This window comes from Meles meles, chromosome 11 (genome assembly GCF_922984935.1).
Source record: "Meles meles chromosome 11, mMelMel3.1 paternal haplotype, whole genome shotgun sequence".
NCBI lineage: Eukaryota > Metazoa > Chordata > Mammalia > Carnivora > Mustelidae > Meles > Meles meles.
Window position 1 is genome coordinate 63,275,499 of NC_060076.1, and position 21,653 is coordinate 63,297,151.

General features: G+C 37.1%; 1 protein-coding gene across 1 annotated transcript in view; it reads right to left on the minus strand.

Moving 5' to 3' along the window:
• Positions 1–8,994: 8,994 nt before the first annotated feature.
• The window catches only part of UHRF2 (ubiquitin like with PHD and ring finger domains 2), an 86,263-nt gene continuing 73,604 nt past the window's right edge, over positions 8,995–21,653 (minus strand). Inside the window, exons 10-16 of the mRNA XM_046022490.1 lie at positions 20,130–20,236; positions 16,718–16,880; positions 15,905–16,045; positions 14,076–14,172; positions 13,599–13,756; positions 10,995–11,093; positions 8,995–10,023 (exon numbers count right to left, since the gene is read on the minus strand). Coding sequence (XP_045878446.1) covers positions 9,877–10,023; positions 10,995–11,093; positions 13,599–13,756; positions 14,076–14,172; positions 15,905–16,045; positions 16,718–16,880; positions 20,130–20,236 — 912 coding nt within the window. The 3' untranslated portion in view covers positions 8,995–9,876. The remainder of the gene's footprint in view (positions 10,024–10,994; positions 11,094–13,598; positions 13,757–14,075; positions 14,173–15,904; positions 16,046–16,717; positions 16,881–20,129; positions 20,237–21,653) is intronic.

The following is a 21,653-nucleotide window of genomic DNA, read 5'->3' on the forward strand; positions in this document are numbered from 1 at the left end:
TCTCAAATAGAGTTCTTTTAATGTTAAACATGCTTTAGTTTCTCAGTAGGTAAAAATCTGTTTTTGAAAGGCTATTTGGGGAACTTCAAGTTTCACACAAGATGAAGTAAGTATATTCCACTCTATCCCTGCCGCTAAATATAACTAAAAACCCTGGAGGAAATACATAAAGCAACAATTAAGACCCTGAAAGGTGGAAAAAATGAAGGTAGCCTGGGGCTAGGCATTTTGGAACTTGAGGAATGATCTGGCAGTAAAGTTTCCTGGGGGTTTTCTTTTCTGCCTTCTTTTTACCTTCTTTGCTTGGGTGCAAGGGAAGTTACAACCTGAAAACATCATGGGCACAGCCACCCTGCTCCTGCTCCTCCCCCGACTCCTCCCAACAAAGCCTTATTTCAAAGCCAAAGGAATGGGAAAAGGGTGACCTGTAGGAAAAACCCAGTTGATTTTACCTGCCCCACTCCTGGTGAACAACCATCTCCCTACTCACTGATGTGGCCAGGCCTATGGGGAGAAGCCTTGCAGACCATCCCTAAGTGACCAGCTGCAAAGAGGCAGCACCTTAACTATCTCTACTGGAGACCGAGGGAGGATTAAGAAGGGAGCTGGGGCGCCTGGGTGGCTCAGTGGGTTAAGCCGCTGCCTTCAGCTCAGGTCATGATCTCAGGATCCTGGGATCGAGTCCCACATCGGGCTCTCTGCTCGGCGGAGAGCCTGCTTCCCTTCCTCTCTCTCTGCCTGCCTCTCTTGTGATTTCTCTCTGTCAAATAAATAAATAAAATCTTAAAAAAAAAAAAAAAAAAAAAAATCTACCTGTCATGGGTATAGAGTTTGGGGCGCCTGGGTGGCTCAGTGGATTGAGCCGCTGCCTTCGGCTCAGGTCATGATCTCAGGGTCCTGGGATCGAGCCCCGCATCGGGCTCTCTGCTCCGCAGGGAGCCTGCTTCCTCCTCTCTCTCTACCTGCCTCTCTGCCTACTTGTGATCTCTGTCTGTCAAATAAATAAACTCTTAAAAAAAAAAAAAAAAAAAAAAAGAAGGGAGCTGGAGAAAGGGTTCCTTTAAATCTGTATATGAAGTCCTGGGGAATTCCCAAGCAGACCATGCATGAAATAAACCATAATCAACACAGCAAAATGAACTGTGTGGACTATTGCCCAGGTTTCAGATTTCTGGGTAAGACCCAAGTGGATGCAGACCAGAATGGCAAAGCAAAAGTTTAGAAAATTAAATTGACAAGGACCCACATAAGTGGAACAGAATATGCATTCTGAACCTAAGTGGTTTGACTATCATATAAAATAGAAGATTTAAATAGGAACAAGAGTTTCTAATACTCAAAATGTCCAGGATACAATAATTACTCATCATATCAAGACCAGGAAAATCCGAATTTGAACAAGAGATATACAGAAGACCCAAACAAAAATTTTATTTTTTAAAAGATTTTATTTGAGAGAGAGAGAGCACAAGTAAGGTAGAGCAGTAGGTAGAGGGAGAAGCAGGCTCCCCACTGAGCTGGGAGCCTGACATGGGACTCGATCCCAGGACCCTGGGATCACGACCCAAGCTGAAGGCAGACGCTTAACCTACTGAGCTACCCAGGTGTCCTCCGAAGAGAAATTTGCTATGCTTTCCACCAGTATCATTTCTCATCTATGGCACTTCACCAGAGATTTTTTTTTTTTTTTAATATTTTTTATTTATTTGACAGAGAGAAATCACAACTAGGCAGAGAGGCAGGCGGAGAGAGAGGAAACAGGCTTCCTGCAGAGCAGAAAGCCCCATGCAGGGCTCGATCCCAGGACCCTGGGATCATGACCTGAGCCGAAGGCAGAGGCCTCAACCCACTGAGCCACCCAGGCGCCCCCACCAGAGATTTTTAAAATACCTATATTTTCTCAAGGAGAGAATGCTATTGAGTTAAATTCTTGGGTATGAGGGAAAGAATACTTTCAGAAACAAAGTGAATTCAGGGTTAGGTCATTAGAGATCTTTTTTTTTTTTTTTTAAAGTAAGCTTCACACCCAATACAGAGCCCAGTGTGGGGCTCAAATTCATGACCATGAGATCAAGACCTGAGCTGAGATTGAGACCAATGCTCAACTGACTGAGCCACCCAGGTGTTCCAGTCATTAGAGATTTTTTTCAAGACTTATGTATTAGAGAGAGAGAGAGAGAGAGAGAGGCGAGGCAGAGGGAAATACAGATTCCATGCTGAGCACGGAGACATGGAGCTTGGTCCCACACCAGTCATTAGAGACCTCCCCTGAGCCTATCAATTACCTAAACTGGGGCACTTTATTTTTTAAAAAGATTTTATTTGGGGGTGCCTGGGTAGCTCATTCGTTGAGCATCTGCCTTTGGCTCAGGTCATGATCTTAGGGTCATGGGTTGAGCCCTAATTCAGGTTCCCTGCTCTGTGGGGAGCCTGCTTCTCCCTCTCCCTGCAGTTCCCCTTTCTTGTACTGTCAAATAAAGAAATAAAATCTTTAAAAAAAAAAAGATTTTGCTTAGAGAGTTCAAGAACAAGTATGCGAGTGGGGTAAGGAGCACAGGGAGTGAATCTCAAGCAGACTCCCTGCTGAGTGTGGAGCCCGACATGGAGCTCAATTCCATGACCCTGAGATCACGACCTGAGCAGAAATCAAAAGTAAGATGCTTAACCAACTGAGCCACCCAGGGATGCCTAAACAGGGGCACTTTATATATTTTTAGATTTTATTTAAATTCTAGTTAACATATAGGGCATTATTAGTTTCAGGGGTAGTATTTAGTGATTCATCAGTTGCATATGCAACATCCAGTGCTGATTACATCAAGTGCCCTCCTTCATGCACATCACCCAGTTACCCCATCCCCCACACACCTCCCCTCCAGCAACACTCAGTTTGTTTCCTAGAGTTAAGAGTCTCTTATGGCTTGCCTCTCTGTTTTGATCTTATTTTCCCTTTCCTTCCCCTATGTTCATCTTTTTTGTTTCTTAAGTTCCACAGGAATTAAATGATTCAATTAAACTTGAAAGACAAAAGATATTTGTCTTTCTCTGACTTATTTTGCTCAGCACAATACCCTCTAGTTCTATCCATGTCGTTGCAAATAACAAGATCTCATTCTTTTTGATGGCTGAGTAATATTCCTGTGTCTGTGTGTGGTGTGTGTGGATACATACATCTTCTTTATCCATTCATCTGTGTTCCTTCCATGTTTTGGCTATTATGGACATTGGGGCTATACACTTTAGGGGTGCATGTGCTCCTCTGAATCACTGTTTTGTAGCCTTTGGGTAAATCCCTATTAGTGCAATTGCTAGATCACAGGGTAGTTCTTTTTAACTTTGTTTTTAACTTTGTTACTAAAGTTACTAAAAACTTTTATAAAGTTTTTAACTTTGAGGAACCTCCAAACTGTTTTCCAGAGTGGCTGTACCAGTTTGCATTCCCACCAATAGTGAATGAGGGTTTTCCTTTTTGACATCCTCACCAACACCTGTTGTTTCTTGTGATGTTGATTTTAGCCATTCTGACAGGTGTGTGGTGACATCTGATTGTAGTTTTTATTATGATTTCCCTGGGAACCAGTGATGTTGTTTTTCATGAGTATGTTAGCCATTTTTATGTCTTTGGAGAAATGTCTGTTCATGTCTTTTTTTTTTTTTTTAAGTATATGCACTGCCGAAGTGAGCACTCTTCTGCCCATTTCTTGACTGTGGATTTTTGTTTTTTTCTTAGGTGTTGAGTTTGAGAAAGCTCTTTACGGGGGCGCCTGGGTGGCTCAGTGGATTGAGCCGCTGCCTTCGGCTCGGGTCATGATCTCGGGGTCCTGGGATCGAGCCCCGCGTCGGGCTCTCTGCTCTGTGGGGAGCCTGCTTCTCTCTCTCTCTGCCTGCTTCTCTGCCTACTTGTGCTCTCTCTCTGTCAAATAAATAGAATAAAATCTTAAAAAAAAAAAAAAAAAAAAAGCTCTTTACGGATCTTGGATAGTAGCCCTTCATCTGATAAGACATTTGTAAATATCTTCTCCCATTCTTTCAGTTGTCTTTTGGTTTTGTCAACAATATCCTTTGCTATCCAAAAGCTTTTAATCTTGATGAAGTCCCAATAGTTCATTTTTGCTTGTTTCCCTTGCCTCTGGAGATGTGTCAAGAAGTTGCTGCAGCCATGGTCAAAGAGGCTCTTGACTGTGTTCTCCTGTAGGATTTTGATGGATTGCTGTCTCACATTTAGGTCTTTCATCCATTTGAGTTTATTTTTGTGCATGGTGTACGAAAATGGTCCCGGGGTGACTGAGTGGCTCAGTCAGTTGAGCATCTGACTTCGCCTCAGGTCATGATCTCAGGGTCCTGGGATCAAGCCCCACACAGAGCTTCCTGCTCAGCAGGGAATCTGCTTGAGATTCCCTCTCCCTCTACCCTTCCCCCACTTTCTCTCAAATAAATAATATCTTTTAAAAAACAATAAAGATTTTATTTGAAAGAGAGAGCACACATGGACCCATAAGTGGGGTTGCCGGCGGAGGGAGGGTAAAGAAGGAGAAGCAGATTCCCCACTTAGCAGGGAGTCTGGTGTAGGGCTCAATCCTAGGACCTTCAGATCATGACCTGAGTCAAAGGCAGATGCTGAAACAACTGAGCCACCCAGGTGTCCCAAATAAAATCTTAAAAAAAAAAAGTGGTCCAGTACTATTCTTCTGTATATGACTGTCCAATTTTCCCAACACTATTTGTTAAAGAGAAGGTCTTTTCTCCTTTGGATATTCTTTCCTGCTTTGTTGAAGATTAGTTGACTATACTACTGAGGGTCAATTTCTGGGCTCTCTAATTCTGTTTCACTGAGTCTGTTTTTGTGCCAGTACCACACTGTCTTGATGATTACAGCTTTGTAATACAGCTTGAAGTCCGAGATTGTGATGCCACCTGCTTTGGTTTTCTTTTTCAACATTCCTCTGCCTATTCAGGGTCTTTTCTGGTTCCACAGAAATTTCAGAATTGTTTGTTCCAGTTCTGTGAAAAATGCTGGTATTATTTTGAGAGGGATTGCTGGGACACTTTACAAGAGGAGAAGTGAATTGTATTCATAATCATGCAGGGACAACAAATACAAGTTGGGTTTGTCCTGGGCAAACTGACACTTAAGGCTACCCTATCTGTAGTAGTCACATATTGCTACATAACAGATTACCCCAAAGTTTAGTAATTAAAACAACATTCCTTATCGCAGTTTCTGCGGGTCTGGAATCCAGCAACAGCTGAGCTGGCGCCTCTGGCTCAGGGTGTCTCGGTTAGAATGAACAGTGAAGTCATCTCAAAGCTCAACTGGGGAAGAATCCACTTCCAAGCTCACTCCTATGGCTTAGGACCTTTTAAGCCACTGGTTGGAGACAAGTTTCTTGCCACATGAGCCTCTCCATAAGGTAGCTCAAAACACAGGAGATAGCTCTCTTAAGTGAAAAAGAGAGGGTACCCAAAGTGGAAGTCACATTAGTTTTAACCTAACTTTGGAAGTGATATCCCATCACTTTGACTACATCCTATTTATTACAAAAATAAGTTCAGGGGTGCCTGGGCAATGCAGTCAGTTAAAGCATCCAACTCTTGGTTTCAGTTCAGGTCATGATCTCAGTGTCATGAGACTGAGCCTCACAATGGGCTCCATGCTTAGCACAGAGTCTGCTTAAGACTCTCCCTCTTGGGACGCCTGGGTGGCTCCGTTGGTTAAGCATCTGCCTTTCGCTCAGGTCATGATCCCAGGGTACTGGGACTGAGTCCCACATCAGGTTCCTTCCTCGGCAAGGAGCCTGCTTCTCCCTCTGCCTGCTGCTCGCCCCACTTGTGCTCATACTCTGACAAATAAAATCTCAAACAAAAAAACCCAACCAACTCTAGACGGTGATGAAACACTCTGACTAGACGTGACACACAGCATTTATTAAATAACTCACTGATTAACTGGTCATATGACCCTAGCCAACCACAAGGAGGCTAAGATGTACAATCCTAACATATGGACTTGAGAGCCAGAAATACCAGAACAGTATTGATGACTACCTGTCATTCTGGTCACTAAATATTCTGGTCACTACAGAAACTACACATCCTCCAGAATGGTTACAGTGAAGAGGACCAAAACAAAGTGTTAGTGAGAACTCTCATACACGACTGAAAGGAGTATAAAATGGTATAAACCACTTAGAGCATCTCTTCATTTGAGTAAAAACTAATGAAATTGACAGGTTTTGAACATATTTCATAGGAAACTTTCAAGCTATTTCCCAAAGACTTCATAGCAGCTATTAATAGCAAAATCCTGGAAACTCAAATATCCATCACCAGATGAATAAACTGTGGAATATCCATATATAATGGAATACCTACTAATACATTCAGACTTTGTCCACTGTTTTATTATTTTGTCTTCAATCATGTATTTCCAAGAATTCTAATCTCAAAATACTTTTCATACAGTACCTTATTGTTTAGTAATGCAATGTAGTTTTATACTTGAGGATATAGTATAAAATTCATTCTTTCATTTTTTTTTTAATAGTTGTTACTTGGTCTGCCTGCCTGGTCCCTCTAGCTAGTTCTTGATGTTTTGTGTTTGGTGTTTAATTTTCTTCTTTGTACTGTCTGATTAATCCAGGTTACTAAATAATCAGTTCTTTCAGGGATTCAAACGTCTGGTGTGTGGACCAGTCAGCATACAGTAGATAAGCATGGAATCATCAAGCTCAGTTCCCTAAAATCAGTTAGAGTCATGATGAGCTCTATATTTCAGGGTGTCCTGAAGAATGGGAAAAGGTTCAGTCCCTAACAAGCAGAAAAGAAATAGTACATAGTGGGCAAGTCAGAGCAGATCTCTTATCCAGTTCGTATATAGGCTCTATACTAAAATCTAAAGCTATAATACAGGCAGGTCCCCTTTCTGTTAGCCAAACTGTCTTAACAAGCTTATGAGAGAGCTTAGGGTGTTTCAGACTGCCAGCTCCCCAAAGTTTACCTAATATTCTTAAACATACTAGCATGTCCATATTTGTTGAACTCATTTAGAAATGAGAGGCACTGCATACGCTAATAAAAAAAAAAATCCTACCCATATGAAAGTGGCTGAGTACTTAACAGCAATCACTGTCACCTACTACATGTAAAAGAATCCAGTGAGAAGCTGCTCTTTCAAACTTTAGCCTAAGAGTCAACCAGATACCATATACCACCTGAAAGGATAACCACACCACCTATGAAGAAGTGTTGGCTGGGGGTGTGGGGGATGTGGGGGCTGTATCAAACATGAATCTGGTCACACTTGAATTCCAATTACCAATTTACATAGAATAAAGAGAAACAGGTTAAACCATACCACATGATTATAATCAGCAAAATCTTGCTCTGTCAGAAAGCCTCCAGAATAATTTAAACACACAAATTGCAAAAAGTAAATTGAAGGGATATGTTCAGATTAAAAGATATGTAAGTGATAGCAATTAATAACAATGTAAGGTCCTTATTGGATCCTGACAAAAACAAACCTAAAATATCTACACGACGTTTTAGCCAATGGAAATTTAAACATTTATTAGATACCTGATGATATAATAACTATTAATTTTTTTTTCCACATGTGTGGCAAAGGTATTGTGGTTATTTCCTAAAAGTCTGTATCTTTTATATCAAACCAAAATATTTATGAAAAAAAAAAAAAAACAAAACAAAAACCAAAAAAAAAAACCAACCCTGAGGTCTTTTGAAAAAGTTTAATATCAACATACAATTGCTTAGTTTTGGGCCATTCTTGGCTCCTGAACATGTTAAGCTGGTATTCACTTTCTTTCCTAGTCCATAATATTATAGCAAAGTTAAGATAAAACACAGCCTAACTGTGGGAATCACTGATTTTGCTAGTAAAAGCAGAACTAAACCAGTTCAAGTAGCTGAACTAGGGGATATTTGTTCCCCACCCTTCACACAGAGAGATGGCCAGTGCCAAAGGAAACACAACACTAGATGATACAATTTAATGCTTCATTTCAATCTAAAAAGGTTCTATTTGATTCTTCAAAATGAAAATGATTCCAATGTCCATAACTAGCCCTAAGTAAAAACAGTTCCAGTCACTACGCTGTTAAGTGATCCCCAGGACCTGATTTTGAATTCAACTGAAGGCAGGAAAAGCACCCAAACTAGCTTGGCTTATATTCAAATCTGAGAGCTTAGATAGCCCGGAAGTAATAGACTGCCAGCATCTGTGAGCTCAGATTGCCTGTTTCTAGCACAACTGTGCCGCTTCCTTGACATACGAGTTTCGGCAAGTTTCCTAACATTTCTGTACCTCTGATGTTCATCCATAAGATGGGGATAATAGCACCTGCCTCTAAAGGTTGTCAGGAGGATGAAATGAATACACATAGAAACATACAGGTGACTAGTGCAAAGCAATATTCAATAAATATTGGCGCTATATGTTGCTCTGAATTCAGAAGCAGGGAAACTGATGTTAAATCTTTACTCTGATGAAAATGTAACAATATACTTTCAGATGCTAGAAATATTTTTCTCATATTTAACTTTTTATATTAAAACTTTACTCTGATGAAAATATAACAAACATTAAAACTTCACTCTGATGAATATATAACAATATACTTTCAGAGACTAGAAAGACGTTTTTTAACAGCTGTGAAACAAGTAGCACGAACAATACTAAAACTGAATGCAAGACTGAAGTTATTATAGATAAAAGAACAGTCACTGGGTACTTATTTTGAAAATTTTTCCAATTTAGGAAAAGTTAAAAAAAAACAAAAAACAAACAAACCCAGGGTGAAACCTATCCTTAGTGTTTAAGATTTCACTCTAATTTGTATTACCAAAAATCAAGGATAGAGAATTAAAGAAAATGTCTGTTTTAAAATAGACAACAAAATACTCTGGAAATGATTAATTCTTAAAAATATGTACTATAAGCCAGACAAATGCAAAAAAGTGAAGCAAGATGAGCTATTTTTCTGGTCATAAAATATTTATTAAGGTATACTTTGGGGAATATAATGAATATAAAATTTAGGATCACAATATGAAGCAATTTCAGTCCTCTCAAAAGTCAGCCCAGCCCTCAATGCTCTGCAGATGTAAAACCACTGGTGAGACTTACTAAAAGCAGTTTGACTAGTACAGAAGAGGCTTTTCATGAACATTTACAACTAGAGCATCTGAATACCTCTTTTAAGTGCAAAACCACACCACATTACACTAATGCAGCAACAATGCATTCATATTGTTTTCATTAGTCATTAGTAGTCAACTTGCATAAAACACCAGAAAAAAGCACAATGGAGGTCACAAAATGGGCTAAAAAATGAACCCGTCCTTGCAAAACACATTGTAATGGAAGAAGACATTAAAAATGTATTATGCACAATACAGAAGCTGCGTTCCAAAGATCTTGAGTGTCATTTCCTCTGTAAAATCAAATTACACAAACCAGGCACAACTAATATTTGGGAGGCAGTGCGTAGCTAAAATTTCATTTAACTAATTACTCAATGATTTAAAAAATCCCCATAAGTCTTTTCTGTCCTGAGGTAGTTGCAAAATAAATCATAACTTGGATATCAACTAGAGCTGAGGCTTTGACTTTTTACTCATTTAAAACTAGTTGTTACTGATAGGAACTACCTTTTGATATTTAAAAGACAGTTGAGAAATGGGCCTCTTACTACACACACAAGATAATGGCTATGTAGGAAAGAGGATTAGCTGCTTCAGAACGTGAGAGATATGGTCCACCATTGCGCTTCCACCCTCCCGCTCCCTCCCCCCAACCATTTTAGATTCTTTATTGTCCAAAAAGCCATCAAGAGCAACACAGTAGAAGTAGACAAATCATCGTCCTTTGCTGTAGCCAGGGAAGAAAAGCTCAAGTAGAGTCTGCAGAATCTCATTGGGAATCATGAGATAATTCTGGCCAAGATCATGCCGGCAAGCAGGGCAGGAGAAAACTTGAGCCTTAAAGGAGCGCTGTAAGCAATCCTAAGGCAAAACCAAAAAACAAACAAAAACATACCCAATTTCATAAAAGTAGTAATATGCAGAAAAGTCAATAACTTATGCTTTTAGATAGGAACTAGAAACTTAAGATGAACAACTGTAAAAGCCAAATCTGCACTATGAAAACTAGTCTATAGACATGGCTTCAAGTTCCACTTCTAGCACATATTGTGAGACTTAAGGTAAATGACTTTTATGTCTTTTGATTTCCTCATCCAATAAAATTAGAGTGTCAGAATTTATGGAGGGTTTCCACTAGACTCATCCTCTAGGTTAGATTTTAATCCTGTTCTTTCATGGAAGAATACCTAAAAAAAACACTTAGGATTCCCCTGGTTAGAACTAGATTTGATTTCATCAAATCACTTAAATGTAGAATGTGTCTTCCAGAAATATATAAGTCAGGCACAAACATATGCAGAAGCTTTACTTCCATTTTACAAAATGAACTTCCATTTTACAAAAGAAACTGAAGTTCAGAAATTAGGTCAGGGCACACAACCACTGAGCAGTAGAGCAGGATTCCAACCTTGGTGTAACTAAAACTCAGTTTTTCCCTTTACACCACACTAATAATATTCAGCTCCTCTGGGCATGCTGCCAGACAGAATCTGTTTTAGATTCCATTATGTGGATAGAATTCAGTTTGCACTATAATATATGAAACATACATAAGCTCTAACATAGAAAACATCAACAACACATTACTTTCTTATCCATTTCAACCTCAGTAATTCCAAACATGATAGAATACCTCAACTATATGTATTTAACTATTACTGTAGAATTAAAACAAGCATTACCGCCAAAATGTAATGAAATGTTTCTTAATTTACAAGGTTCAACAACTGTTCTGCTGCATGGAAAAATGCTTTACATGCTAAAAACATGTCTAGAGGTTAGTGTACCCTCTTGTCCTAAACAAGGGAAAATGAGAAAAGAAATCTACTTACTTTACAGACATTATGGAGGCAATCTGTTGTCACAGGCTGGTAAACTAGCTCCTGGCAGCAGACACACATAAAAGACTGTTCCAATTTTTTCAGAAAATTCTAGAATGGTATCCAAGGGAAGAAAAAAAGGTTAGCATTTAATAAAATATAATTAAGATTCTAAGTAATTAGGGAAAAAAATGTCTGTCACTATAACACGTTTTGTATTAAAAAAAAAGTGATGATAGCCGTAAACAAACATATAAAACTAAAGAAACTCCATTCCATTAAGATAAACACATTTATTTTAAATCCTAGAACTGGACTGGAAGAGGTACAAAATCAAAATATGTGGTATTAAAAAGTGAACGTTCCTGTTAAACCTCATATTAAAGAGATTACTGTTTTTCCCTTTAAAACAATCATGGACATATTTTAACAAACTGGGATTTAAATAAAAACTTGAAAGAAAAAAAAATCATGGACAGCTTGTCTCAGTCATTACATACAGATTTTTTTCAAAAAAGCTGGGTGATATGTCAGTATATGAAAACATATCATTTATTCAATCTTCCGTTGTTGTGAAACCTCAATATTTTTTGAGCTAAAAAAATAAAAGTACTAATACTCTGTAGTATTTAATACTCTGAAGAATCAACACATTTATTTTCCTAGAATTATTTTCTGTGGTATTTTACTTCAATCTAAAAATCCCTATTTCCCTGATGCCAGTGTTTACTCAAATCATAAAAGAGCTATCTTGGGGCTCTTGGTTAGTACAGTTAGTTAAGTGTCAACTCTTGGTTTCTGCTCAGGTCATGATCTCAGGGTCTTGAGATCAAACCCCACATCAGGCTGAGCTCAGTGAGGAGTCTGCTTAAGTTTCTCTCTCCCTCTGCCCTTCCCTGTGCTCTCACACATTCTCTTTCTCTCTTAAATAAATCTTAAAAAAAAAAAAAAAAAAAGGTAGAGTCATCTTAAGCAAAGATGATCAAATGGGCTCTCTCATACTCATCAAAAGATTAAGCCCCTCATCGGGCTCCCCTCACTGCATGTGAAGCCTGCTTAAGATTCTGGCTCTCTGTCTTCCCCCAACAACCCACCACACCCATGCCCCTCCCCCCCCCCACCAAAAAACCAAAATACAAATAAAAAGGTATTTGATAAATCTCACCCATTTCTAAAAGTTTACGAATTAGGGGCACCTGGCTACCTCAGTCTGTAAAGCATGAGCCCCTTGATCCTGGTGTTGTGAGTTTGAGCCCCACGTTGGGGGTAGAGATTATGCAAAAATAAATAAATAAATAAATAAAATGAATAAACAGGGCTGCCTGGCTGGCTCTAGCTCAGTCAGTAGAGCATGTGACTCTTGATCTCAGGGTTCTGAGTTTGAGTCCCATACTGCGAGTAGAAATTACTTAAAAATAAAATCTTAAAATACACATAAATATATATAAATGAATATATAAATAAATAAATGGATGTTTAAAAACTGTACCAGGGAAGATTCTTTCTTAATATTGATGACTATTTTTCAAATAAAAAGTAGCACAAAAACTGAGAGTGCTCTCTAAATTTAGACAGAAAGACAACTAACCCCATTTCAGACACATGAGAAGTTCTGGCTAACAAATGGACAGAAATAAAGGGAACACTGGAAAGAAGAAATTACTAGAAGATGACAGGATAAAAATTCAAGAGAGGATACTAAAGCTCACCCATAATAGCTGCATGGAGGGAAAAACCCAGAAAAGTAACTGTATTACACCTAATAAGGGATTTGTAATCTAATGAAATGGGATATTCTAATTTTAAGCAAAATTAAAGACATAATAAAAGCAAGTGAACAAAGAAGGAATAGACAATTCACATTTGAAAATTCCAGCTTCTGGGACGGGACAAGAAAGCTTCATTTGCAAAATACAGCTTAACACAAAATCAACCCATCAGTTTTAATTTCTTTTCACTTTAAAATTTCATGATTATTAAAAAAAAAAATTCATGATTATTAAAAAATGGGAAAAAATCTAAAACATATAAAGTATTGAAATAAAATTTAAAAAAAGATTTTATTTATTTATTTGATAGACAGAGATCACAAGTAGGCAGAGGCAGGCAGAGAGAGAGGGAAGCAGGCTCCCTGCTGAGCAGAGAGCCAGATGTGGGGCTCCATCTCAGGGCCCCAGGATCATGACCTGAGCTGAAGGCAGAGGCTTTAACCCACTGAGCCACCCAGGCGCCCTATAAATAAAAAAATTTTTTTTAACCACTAGGTTAAATGTGTGCTGAATTGCTTAAAATTTACACCATCAGATAATCTTGAACTACAGCAAAAAATTTCCCGATAGGTTTTAAATTGTGCTATACAAACTGAAAATTCTTCCCATGTACAGTGCCTTCAACATAAATGAGTAAGTTCAGGCACAGAGAAGTCAAAACCAATAACTAAGAGGCCTAAACTCAATTTAAATGCATTTAGGTATTACTTTAGATTACTTCTGAAAGGTAGTGGCACTGGCTGAGAGGATTACATAAAAACGTCAAGTTTTGACTGATTTGCAGAGAATATTATTTTTCACTATTTGTTAATATTAGAACATTATAATTAAAAAAACCTTTACATACCGGACCTTCTGCAAGAGATGCAAGCACTTCATCCCATAGTTTCTGGTTTTGGTGATCTTCTCTAATTAGATGTTGTTGTTGAGGGGTTAGTTGGAAAGCCTCAACTGCTTCTGCTGAATCTGGTGTTTTTAACACTTTGGAGGCACTTGGACAATCATCTAGATTTATTTAAAAATATATAAGCAGACTTATGAGTGATTCCAAGCAGAACTATGAGATCAAAGAGTTAACTGGCACCAGTAATGTTTAGCATGAAGATAACCTGCATAATAAGGCAGCATCTAACTTCCCTTGAGTTCAGAATACTATATCTGCTACTGTTTTGGCTTTGACACTACTAAAATATACAATAAATTCCATGTCTCTCCACCACTCCCAAATATCGCATTTAATTTCTTATGAGTTTCTCAATTTATTCTCTTAATATTTTTATTAGTAACTGTGTTTTTAGAACTTATGTCTGCAATCATTACCTACCCTCTGCAGTCGGCCTTTTTGAGGCTCCACTGGCCTGCTTCTTTGACTGTCCTTTAGTCTTCTTCCCTTCCTTATCTGAAGGGTAACCTACTGGATACTGATGGGGGAAAAAGCACAATATAGATTTTAAGCTTCACAGAGAAGTGGAGGGGGGGGGAGCGGTTTCTAGATGTTGCTGAGAAATTTAAAAAGGGGGAGGTGAAGAGTCTATATTTTTCCTAAACTGAGAGACTTCTATAAAGGAAACAAACACTTAAAGGACAGAAAGACTATTAAAATCCTCAATTCAGTGTAAAACCATGTAGTTATAACTGTTAAGATATTTCTATCTTATAAAATAATGATTTTAGTTTAAGATCTAAAAGAGGAAAGACAAGTTTTGAGAAGATTTGACCAGGTGGGTTAAAAAGTTTAAAGAAGAGAACAATCTAGATATGAAGTTAAGTGAAGATCAACCACAGAGGAAAGTACAATACTCACATAGATGGTATTACACTCAATTGTGGAGCCAATCTTTAAAAACCCATACAAAACAACTCCCACCTCCCCAACATTAAGGACTAAATTTCTTATCTCCCAAAATAAGTGAGGGTGGGGAGATGGGGCTTTTGGAAGACCTAAAGCCACTAAATTACTGAATTCTTTATCAGCTAAGAACTTTAAGGAATAAAGTCTACCTATTTGTGTTTTCCTGACTACCCTTTTTTGGGGGACATGCTTTGTTGGTAACACTGATATTAAAAGCTCAACATGTTTTAGGCCCCATCAATATAGTAAATTACCACAGTAGATAGGCTTATATGCTTTTGTTTTATATGCTTTTGTTCAAATCGAACCTATCTAGAACACTGCTCTGCTGGACAATGAATCTGAAAAAAACCTTTAAAAAATGGATTTAACAAGTTATTTTTTTTATTATAAAAAGAATTATTTTGGCAGTTATTTTATGTTTGGCAGTTATTTTAACAGCTGATGTTTCATTTAATTAATGAAACAATTAATTCTACAAGTTTAAAAAGAGAACAAAAACATACACAGACTTGCACTAGAAAACACACACTCACCTGCCTGGGTGGTCAGACACTTGCCCATATTTCAGCCCCTACACATGCAGTGTGGGCAGAGCCAGGGGAAATGAAAAGCTGGTAGTCTTTACAGGAAGCACAACAATGGGGAATGATGGAGGATGAACTCAAACCATGCTCTGAAGTCAGTGTCAGGGACAAAGTCTAGGGTGCATAGGCAGTGGACGGGGAATGTAGCCATACCATCCATTATGCACACAAAACCAACAGTCTTATATGGGTTAACAGCTGAACATGGGCAAAGGGGGAATAAAAAAGGCGAAGCACTAAAGGTGGTGACAGGACAGGGAAGCAGCTTTGAGGGGGAAGAGAAAAAAGGGGTGAGGAAAAGTGAGAAGGGTAGGAAGCAGACCACTCTTACAAGCCACCTCCCCCTTCCCCTACCAGAGACACACCCCCTGTGCCCTCTAGGATAAACTTCCCTTCTTAAGGCCTCCTTATGTAAATTTTATGTATCCCTCTCCCTCATTCTTCAAGTCATTTCCAAATTGAACTGGAAATATTTTACTTTTCATTGAAGGCCTGGCTTTTCCCAGGCATAATTCTTGGTCTTAGGGCAGTCTGACACCTAGAATGCTACCTTTTTACTTGTTTTCCTTCTGTATACTTCCCTGATTTCATTCCTCACCCCTTAAAGTCCACTGATCAATAGCCAAGACTTGTATCCAGTGTTAAGGCACAAAGATACTACAGAGGTACACATTTTTATGAACATACAAGTAGCCTAGACAAATGTAACCTAACCTGTAAACGTAGACATAATCTCCTTGACCGTTCTATTCCTTCTGAGGTCCAAGGAGCAGGTTCAACATCATCTCTTCTTAAAAGGTAGCGCCAAACCAAGAATCCATGGCTTGATGAAATTTCTGGCCAGTATTTCACCACCTAAATCATAATATTTTGTAGTAGTTTGAGATTTAATCCTTAAACTTATATTACTAGTTTAAGTACACTTGACTGAACTAAATGCAACTTCAAAAGATACTTGCTTTGTCACAGAAACAGTAAATACAAAATATTGACTAATTGTTTTGACTTTATTTCCCAAGTTAGTTCCCATATAAGTACGCATTGCTACAAATTTGAAATATTAACAAGATTATGATCACAAATAAATTCCTGCATAATAGATAAAATGGTGGCAGTAAACATTTCCATTTTTTAAAAAAAGAAAACGACCTATTCTACAAATTATTATGTGCTTGGCTTTGAAAATCCATTACAATTAAAATATTTGTAAAGATATAAGAATCAGTATCTACAATGGTTACATTATTTAAATAGTTTTATCACAGAAAATATATACTTATAAAAAGTTTAACTCAAAATATAATATAACTCTGCTCTTATGGACTTCAAATAAGCATTAAGAGAAAAGTATCAAAGTTAGAATCTCACTTTACATATCTGTTACGTTTCCAGAAAAAGTAGAAGTACCAACTAAGGTGATCTACGGTTTGCTTTAGCCCACCCCAACAGAGTAGTAGTTCCCTTTGGCAGCCCTGTCTTGAAAGCCCAGGAAGAGTGACTAACAAGATGTCATGCCAGATAGAGCACCTTATAAATGCCATCATATCTGTTGCCTTCTTCAGGAGCATATTTGCTGATCTTCCTCCCTTTAAAACTGCGTATCACTCTGACTGGCTTACCAGCTCTCCAATTCCGAGACTCTGCTCCAATTTTATCATCCAATGGAGCATCACAGTTTAGGGCCAATGCCCTAAAAAAATAAAACAAAGTCTTTATGCCAAGTAATCTTTAAGTATATAATCGCATTATTAGCTCAATTAAAAGGTGAATTATGCCTTACCTGATGGTTAAGATTCTATGATTCTTTCCATATTATTCCAGATAATAGGATTATGCTTTCCCCCACCAGCAGAGAAGACAAATCAGTTTTCTGATGTGACCCCCAAGCCAGGGGATTGGTTCTCAGATAGCCTGTAGGGTTCTTCTGAAAGTAATAACATCTGTGCCACGTATAATAGAAAACAACTAGAAATACATGGAATTTTTTTTAAAAATAACGTTTGTTGAGGGAAGGGAGAAAGCTGGAAAACTAAAGCAAGTGATTGTTGTAGTATTTATTTTTGATAAGGGAGTGAGGTAAATTGCTGGAATAATGTAGAAAGAAATCCAGGAAAATAAATTTGTCAGCAAGGTACAAATGACCTTTCTAGGTCTACTTTCCACATTCCAGACAATAGAGAATCCTTAATGTTTAGAAGCTATTAAAGAACAAGTTTAATAGGAGAATATCGTTTTAAGACTTTGAGTAAAAAGTTTAAATAAAACTGAAGCATTCAAATGCCTGTGTTAAATCATAATAGAGATTTCGGCTCCTCTAGATCACTATTTTTACTATGACATGTGAACAAGGAGGAACAATGAGTGAGAAGTAGCACCTGATTTAGCTGAAGGTCCCTTAGTATATGTACTCACTTAGCAGTAATTAATCAGTAAGCTTATGTAAGAAGACCTTTCCTGGGAGAACTTAGTCCTGCCAAAAAACAAAAACAAAAAACCAAAACAACTCCCCCACAAAAGCCCCACCAAACTAGAATCTATTTAAAATTAGTATTCTTCTTCTCAGATACCTACTTCCTAACTTAAGTGAAAAGACACCATTGAGAACTTGTAAGGTTAAAACACATACATACCCAATTTGGTAAATTCAGATATGATACAAAATACTTTCCCAGGGTTTAATTTTATGTAGGCTCAAATAAAAAAAAATTGACCTTATGACGAAATGTCTAATCTACCCAGATTTCTTAATCAGTTATATTGTTAAAGTAAATAAACTCAAAGTGTTTTGTTAAAAAAGTTTATAAATGTGGTCAAATAAAGTTTACTAAGTTATCTTTTTTATCTCAAAGGGAGATGCATTAAATCTCTGGGAGGTAGAAGAAAACGCAGCCAACCTTCTAGGGCTAGTATTCCATCTTATTTATGTAATACCTATTGAGATATACATACTTCATCTTAAAGAGCTAGGAAAAGGACAAATACTATTTTCACATTAATGAGTGGAATGCTTTGGTGCTTACAGGCACCTTCATTCAGAATGATTTCCACCACTAACTGGCATTATTAACTCACTTCTAGCTTCACGTACGTATGTAGGTTGTTCAAGTATGTGAAAAAAATCTAAGAACAACTAGGTGAAAAGAGGCCTTTACATTACTCTGCAGCTCTATCGATTGCTTCTAACTGCTCTGGTAAAGGAAGGCCAGGTTGTCTTCCTGCCCTATTCAGTTTCATAAAATGAAAGAACTGAGAAATAGGAAAAAAAACTTCTCAAAGCAAGAAGCAGGTGCTAAACTACCTCTTAATGGAGAAGCAAAAATGAACTGGACTATATACTTGTCAAGAAAGAGTACAATGTGGAGCAGAGCTAAGGGTCTTTCACCTCGGTTTTCATGTTGATAAAACATACAGGTATCTTTGCCCAGAGGTCTCTACAATCACAATGTGTACTCTAAGCTTAATGTATAAATTAACTGAATGGATGTCAGAGTCCCTATGGTAAGTCAATCCTATATGGTTTCGAGTTAATATTCTGTATTCACTACCTTCCAATACATTTTTACTACTTGTTAATTATTTTCTAGTAAGATTATAACATATGGCATATAGGATTATACCTATTAAATTCTTTAAAGCTTGGAAAATATTTACCATGTATATTACAAGTGTAGGAAGTTAGGAAACAAATTTCACTCAAGCAAAATAATCTATTGTTATTAAGATAAATATTTTTCAGATTTGAAAATGTGAAAAAGCCCTTTTGCAAACTCAAGATACACTCTCACTGACAAAAACACATCAAAATATTTCTAACTCCTTTTAAGATCATTCCTCCTGAAGAGATGCTGTTTTGCTAGAGAAAAACTAGCTAGGGACTGGACTCCTGCCTCAGGAATGTTTTCACCAGCAAATCTGACCTGTCTCCTCTGCTGGTTCAGTTAAATAATCCTACTGTCAGAAATAATATAGAAGGAAGACATAAAAACAGATTCTATGTAATTTGGTATGCAACAAATTCTTGAAATCATACTGGTATATTCTTTATTTCACACGGTAATCAAAAATTAAGGGCACACTACTTAAAACCGAGTGATTTAGACTCAAGAAAGAAAAATACTCATTTTACTCAATAATCCATAAAACACCCTTAACGATAGGATATAAGAATTTCAACTTTATGAAATTGATCAAAAAATTATCATATGCAAGTTATAATGTGCTAGGTGCTATCTGTTGGTTTGGGTCACTTTTTTATTATTGCTATTAGCATGCACGTCTGAAATAAAACATTTTACAGTCATTTTTTGTTCCCATGGAAGCTGGAATATCATTAATACATTTATAGAACAAAGGTCAGCACAAGGTGGCTCTTTTGTAATGCTTTATAAGTATTTACTTAGAAAAGGTCACTTCTGTAACTAAACATTCTCTTTTATAACACTTGAGACACTATTATAAATTCTAAAAACACCTTGAGTGTAGTTTCGATTAAGTTTATCTGATGTTTCACTTATGCCCACAAATGTGGTTCCCAAACTAAAACCTATCTCACATTGGTGAGTCTCTTAAAAAGAAGTTTGTTAATTTAAAAGATAAATCTGTGTCAAGTAAAACTAACTTTGACCTATGGGATAGCAGACAGCCACCTTGTCCTCAATTTCTCTTATATAGGTTCCCTTCCTTCAAATGTTTCAACATGTTTTCAAATGCAAAACACATGTATTAAGACTGGGAATTACATCATTTAAAAAACAGTATGAAGAAATAAGAATGCTTACAAACAATTATATGGTCAGGTAATGGGATTTTTAATTTAGATCTTTAACTCTCAATTTAAGATTCTCCCCTACAGTCTAAGTTACAAATTATATTACTATAATCAAACTTTTATACAAAGCCCAAATAGATAGTTTTCACAAATTCTAACAATAAAGAGTACCTGTTCATGTTTGTTAATGTTTGATCAGCCGATGGTGCACCAATTCTTTTATTACCAGCAAGATTTTTACCACCACTCCCAGTGTATGTGAATTCATCACCTCTGTCCTACAGGAAAAGATTTTCAGCATTAAGATACATAAACCCAAGTATAACCTCGCCAATTCTTCTTCTTCTTTTTTTTTTTTTTTAATATTTTATTTATTTGACAGACAAAGATCACAAGCAGGCAGAGAGGCAGGCAGAGAGAGGAGGAAGCAGGCTCCCCGTGGAGCAGAGAGCCCGATGTGGGGCTCGATCCCAGGATCCTGGGATCATGACCTGAGCCGAAGGCAGAGGCTTTAACCCACTGAGCCACCCAGGCGCCCCAACCTCGCCAATTCTTAATTTACAGTCAGAACATCTGATTAGAATGTTATGAATTTATATGTTCTCTCTCAAGATATCTTGAGATATCTGCCAAAATATCTCAAATGCAGCTGTGCATATAGTACATCTTCAAGTTATATCAAGTTACATCACTTGATCATTTTAAAGTTAGAGCTTCCAATACCTCCAAATGTGGCTATTCTCATGCTATATATATAACTGAATAATCTCTAGAATATTATAAAAAAAGATTTTATGCACTGGAAATATTGTTTCATTTAATTCAATGGTATTAAAATAAACATCAATATTATCTTGTAGGTTTTTATAGAATATCATTTTAGTAAATATTTCATGTCTGATTTCCCATCAGCAATCAACACCATACCCAAATTTGCTTTTAAATTTCAAAATTAAAATCCTAACAGCACAATAAGTTCACTTACTGGGTTCACCCAAATTTCACACTGTATATATAGGTTCATTTAAATTACATATAGGTGAAATCATTGCCCATCATTAAAAGGAACATTGGAAAAGAATCTGAAAACTATAATTTGTATAAAGTGTCTACTAAATGTGGAAAAAAAAAAGCATGCCAAAGGAAGGAGATGTTACATAAATTAGGACCACAAATATCTCTGTACTAGCTACAAATTTATATTGGTATTACTAAATCTGATTTCAGTACTCAAAAATCAGTTGAGAAGAGTATACAAATTAACTGGACTAACATTATCAAGAGTGGTGGTTCTTTTTTTTTTTTTTTTTTGATTAGTTAACACACAATGTTAGTCTCAGGTATCTAACATAGTGATATAAATTTATACATTATGCTGGGCTCACCACAAGTGTAGCTACCATCTGTCACCATACAATGCTATTACAATACCACGGACTGTATTTCTTCTGCTGTGCCTTTTAGTCCTGTGACTTACTCATTCCATGATTGGAAGACTGTATTTCCCACTCCTCTTCACCCATTTTTGTTCCTTCCCCCACACAACAGTGTTTCTTCTCTATTGTAAGATTTTAATTAGTTTAAATTAAACTTAAGATAAGGATGTTTTCTCTAATAAATAATCCCTGTTTGTAACAAAGGTCAATTATTTTGCATCTTGTCTTGGATTAAGTCATAACTAAAACTAAAAACTAA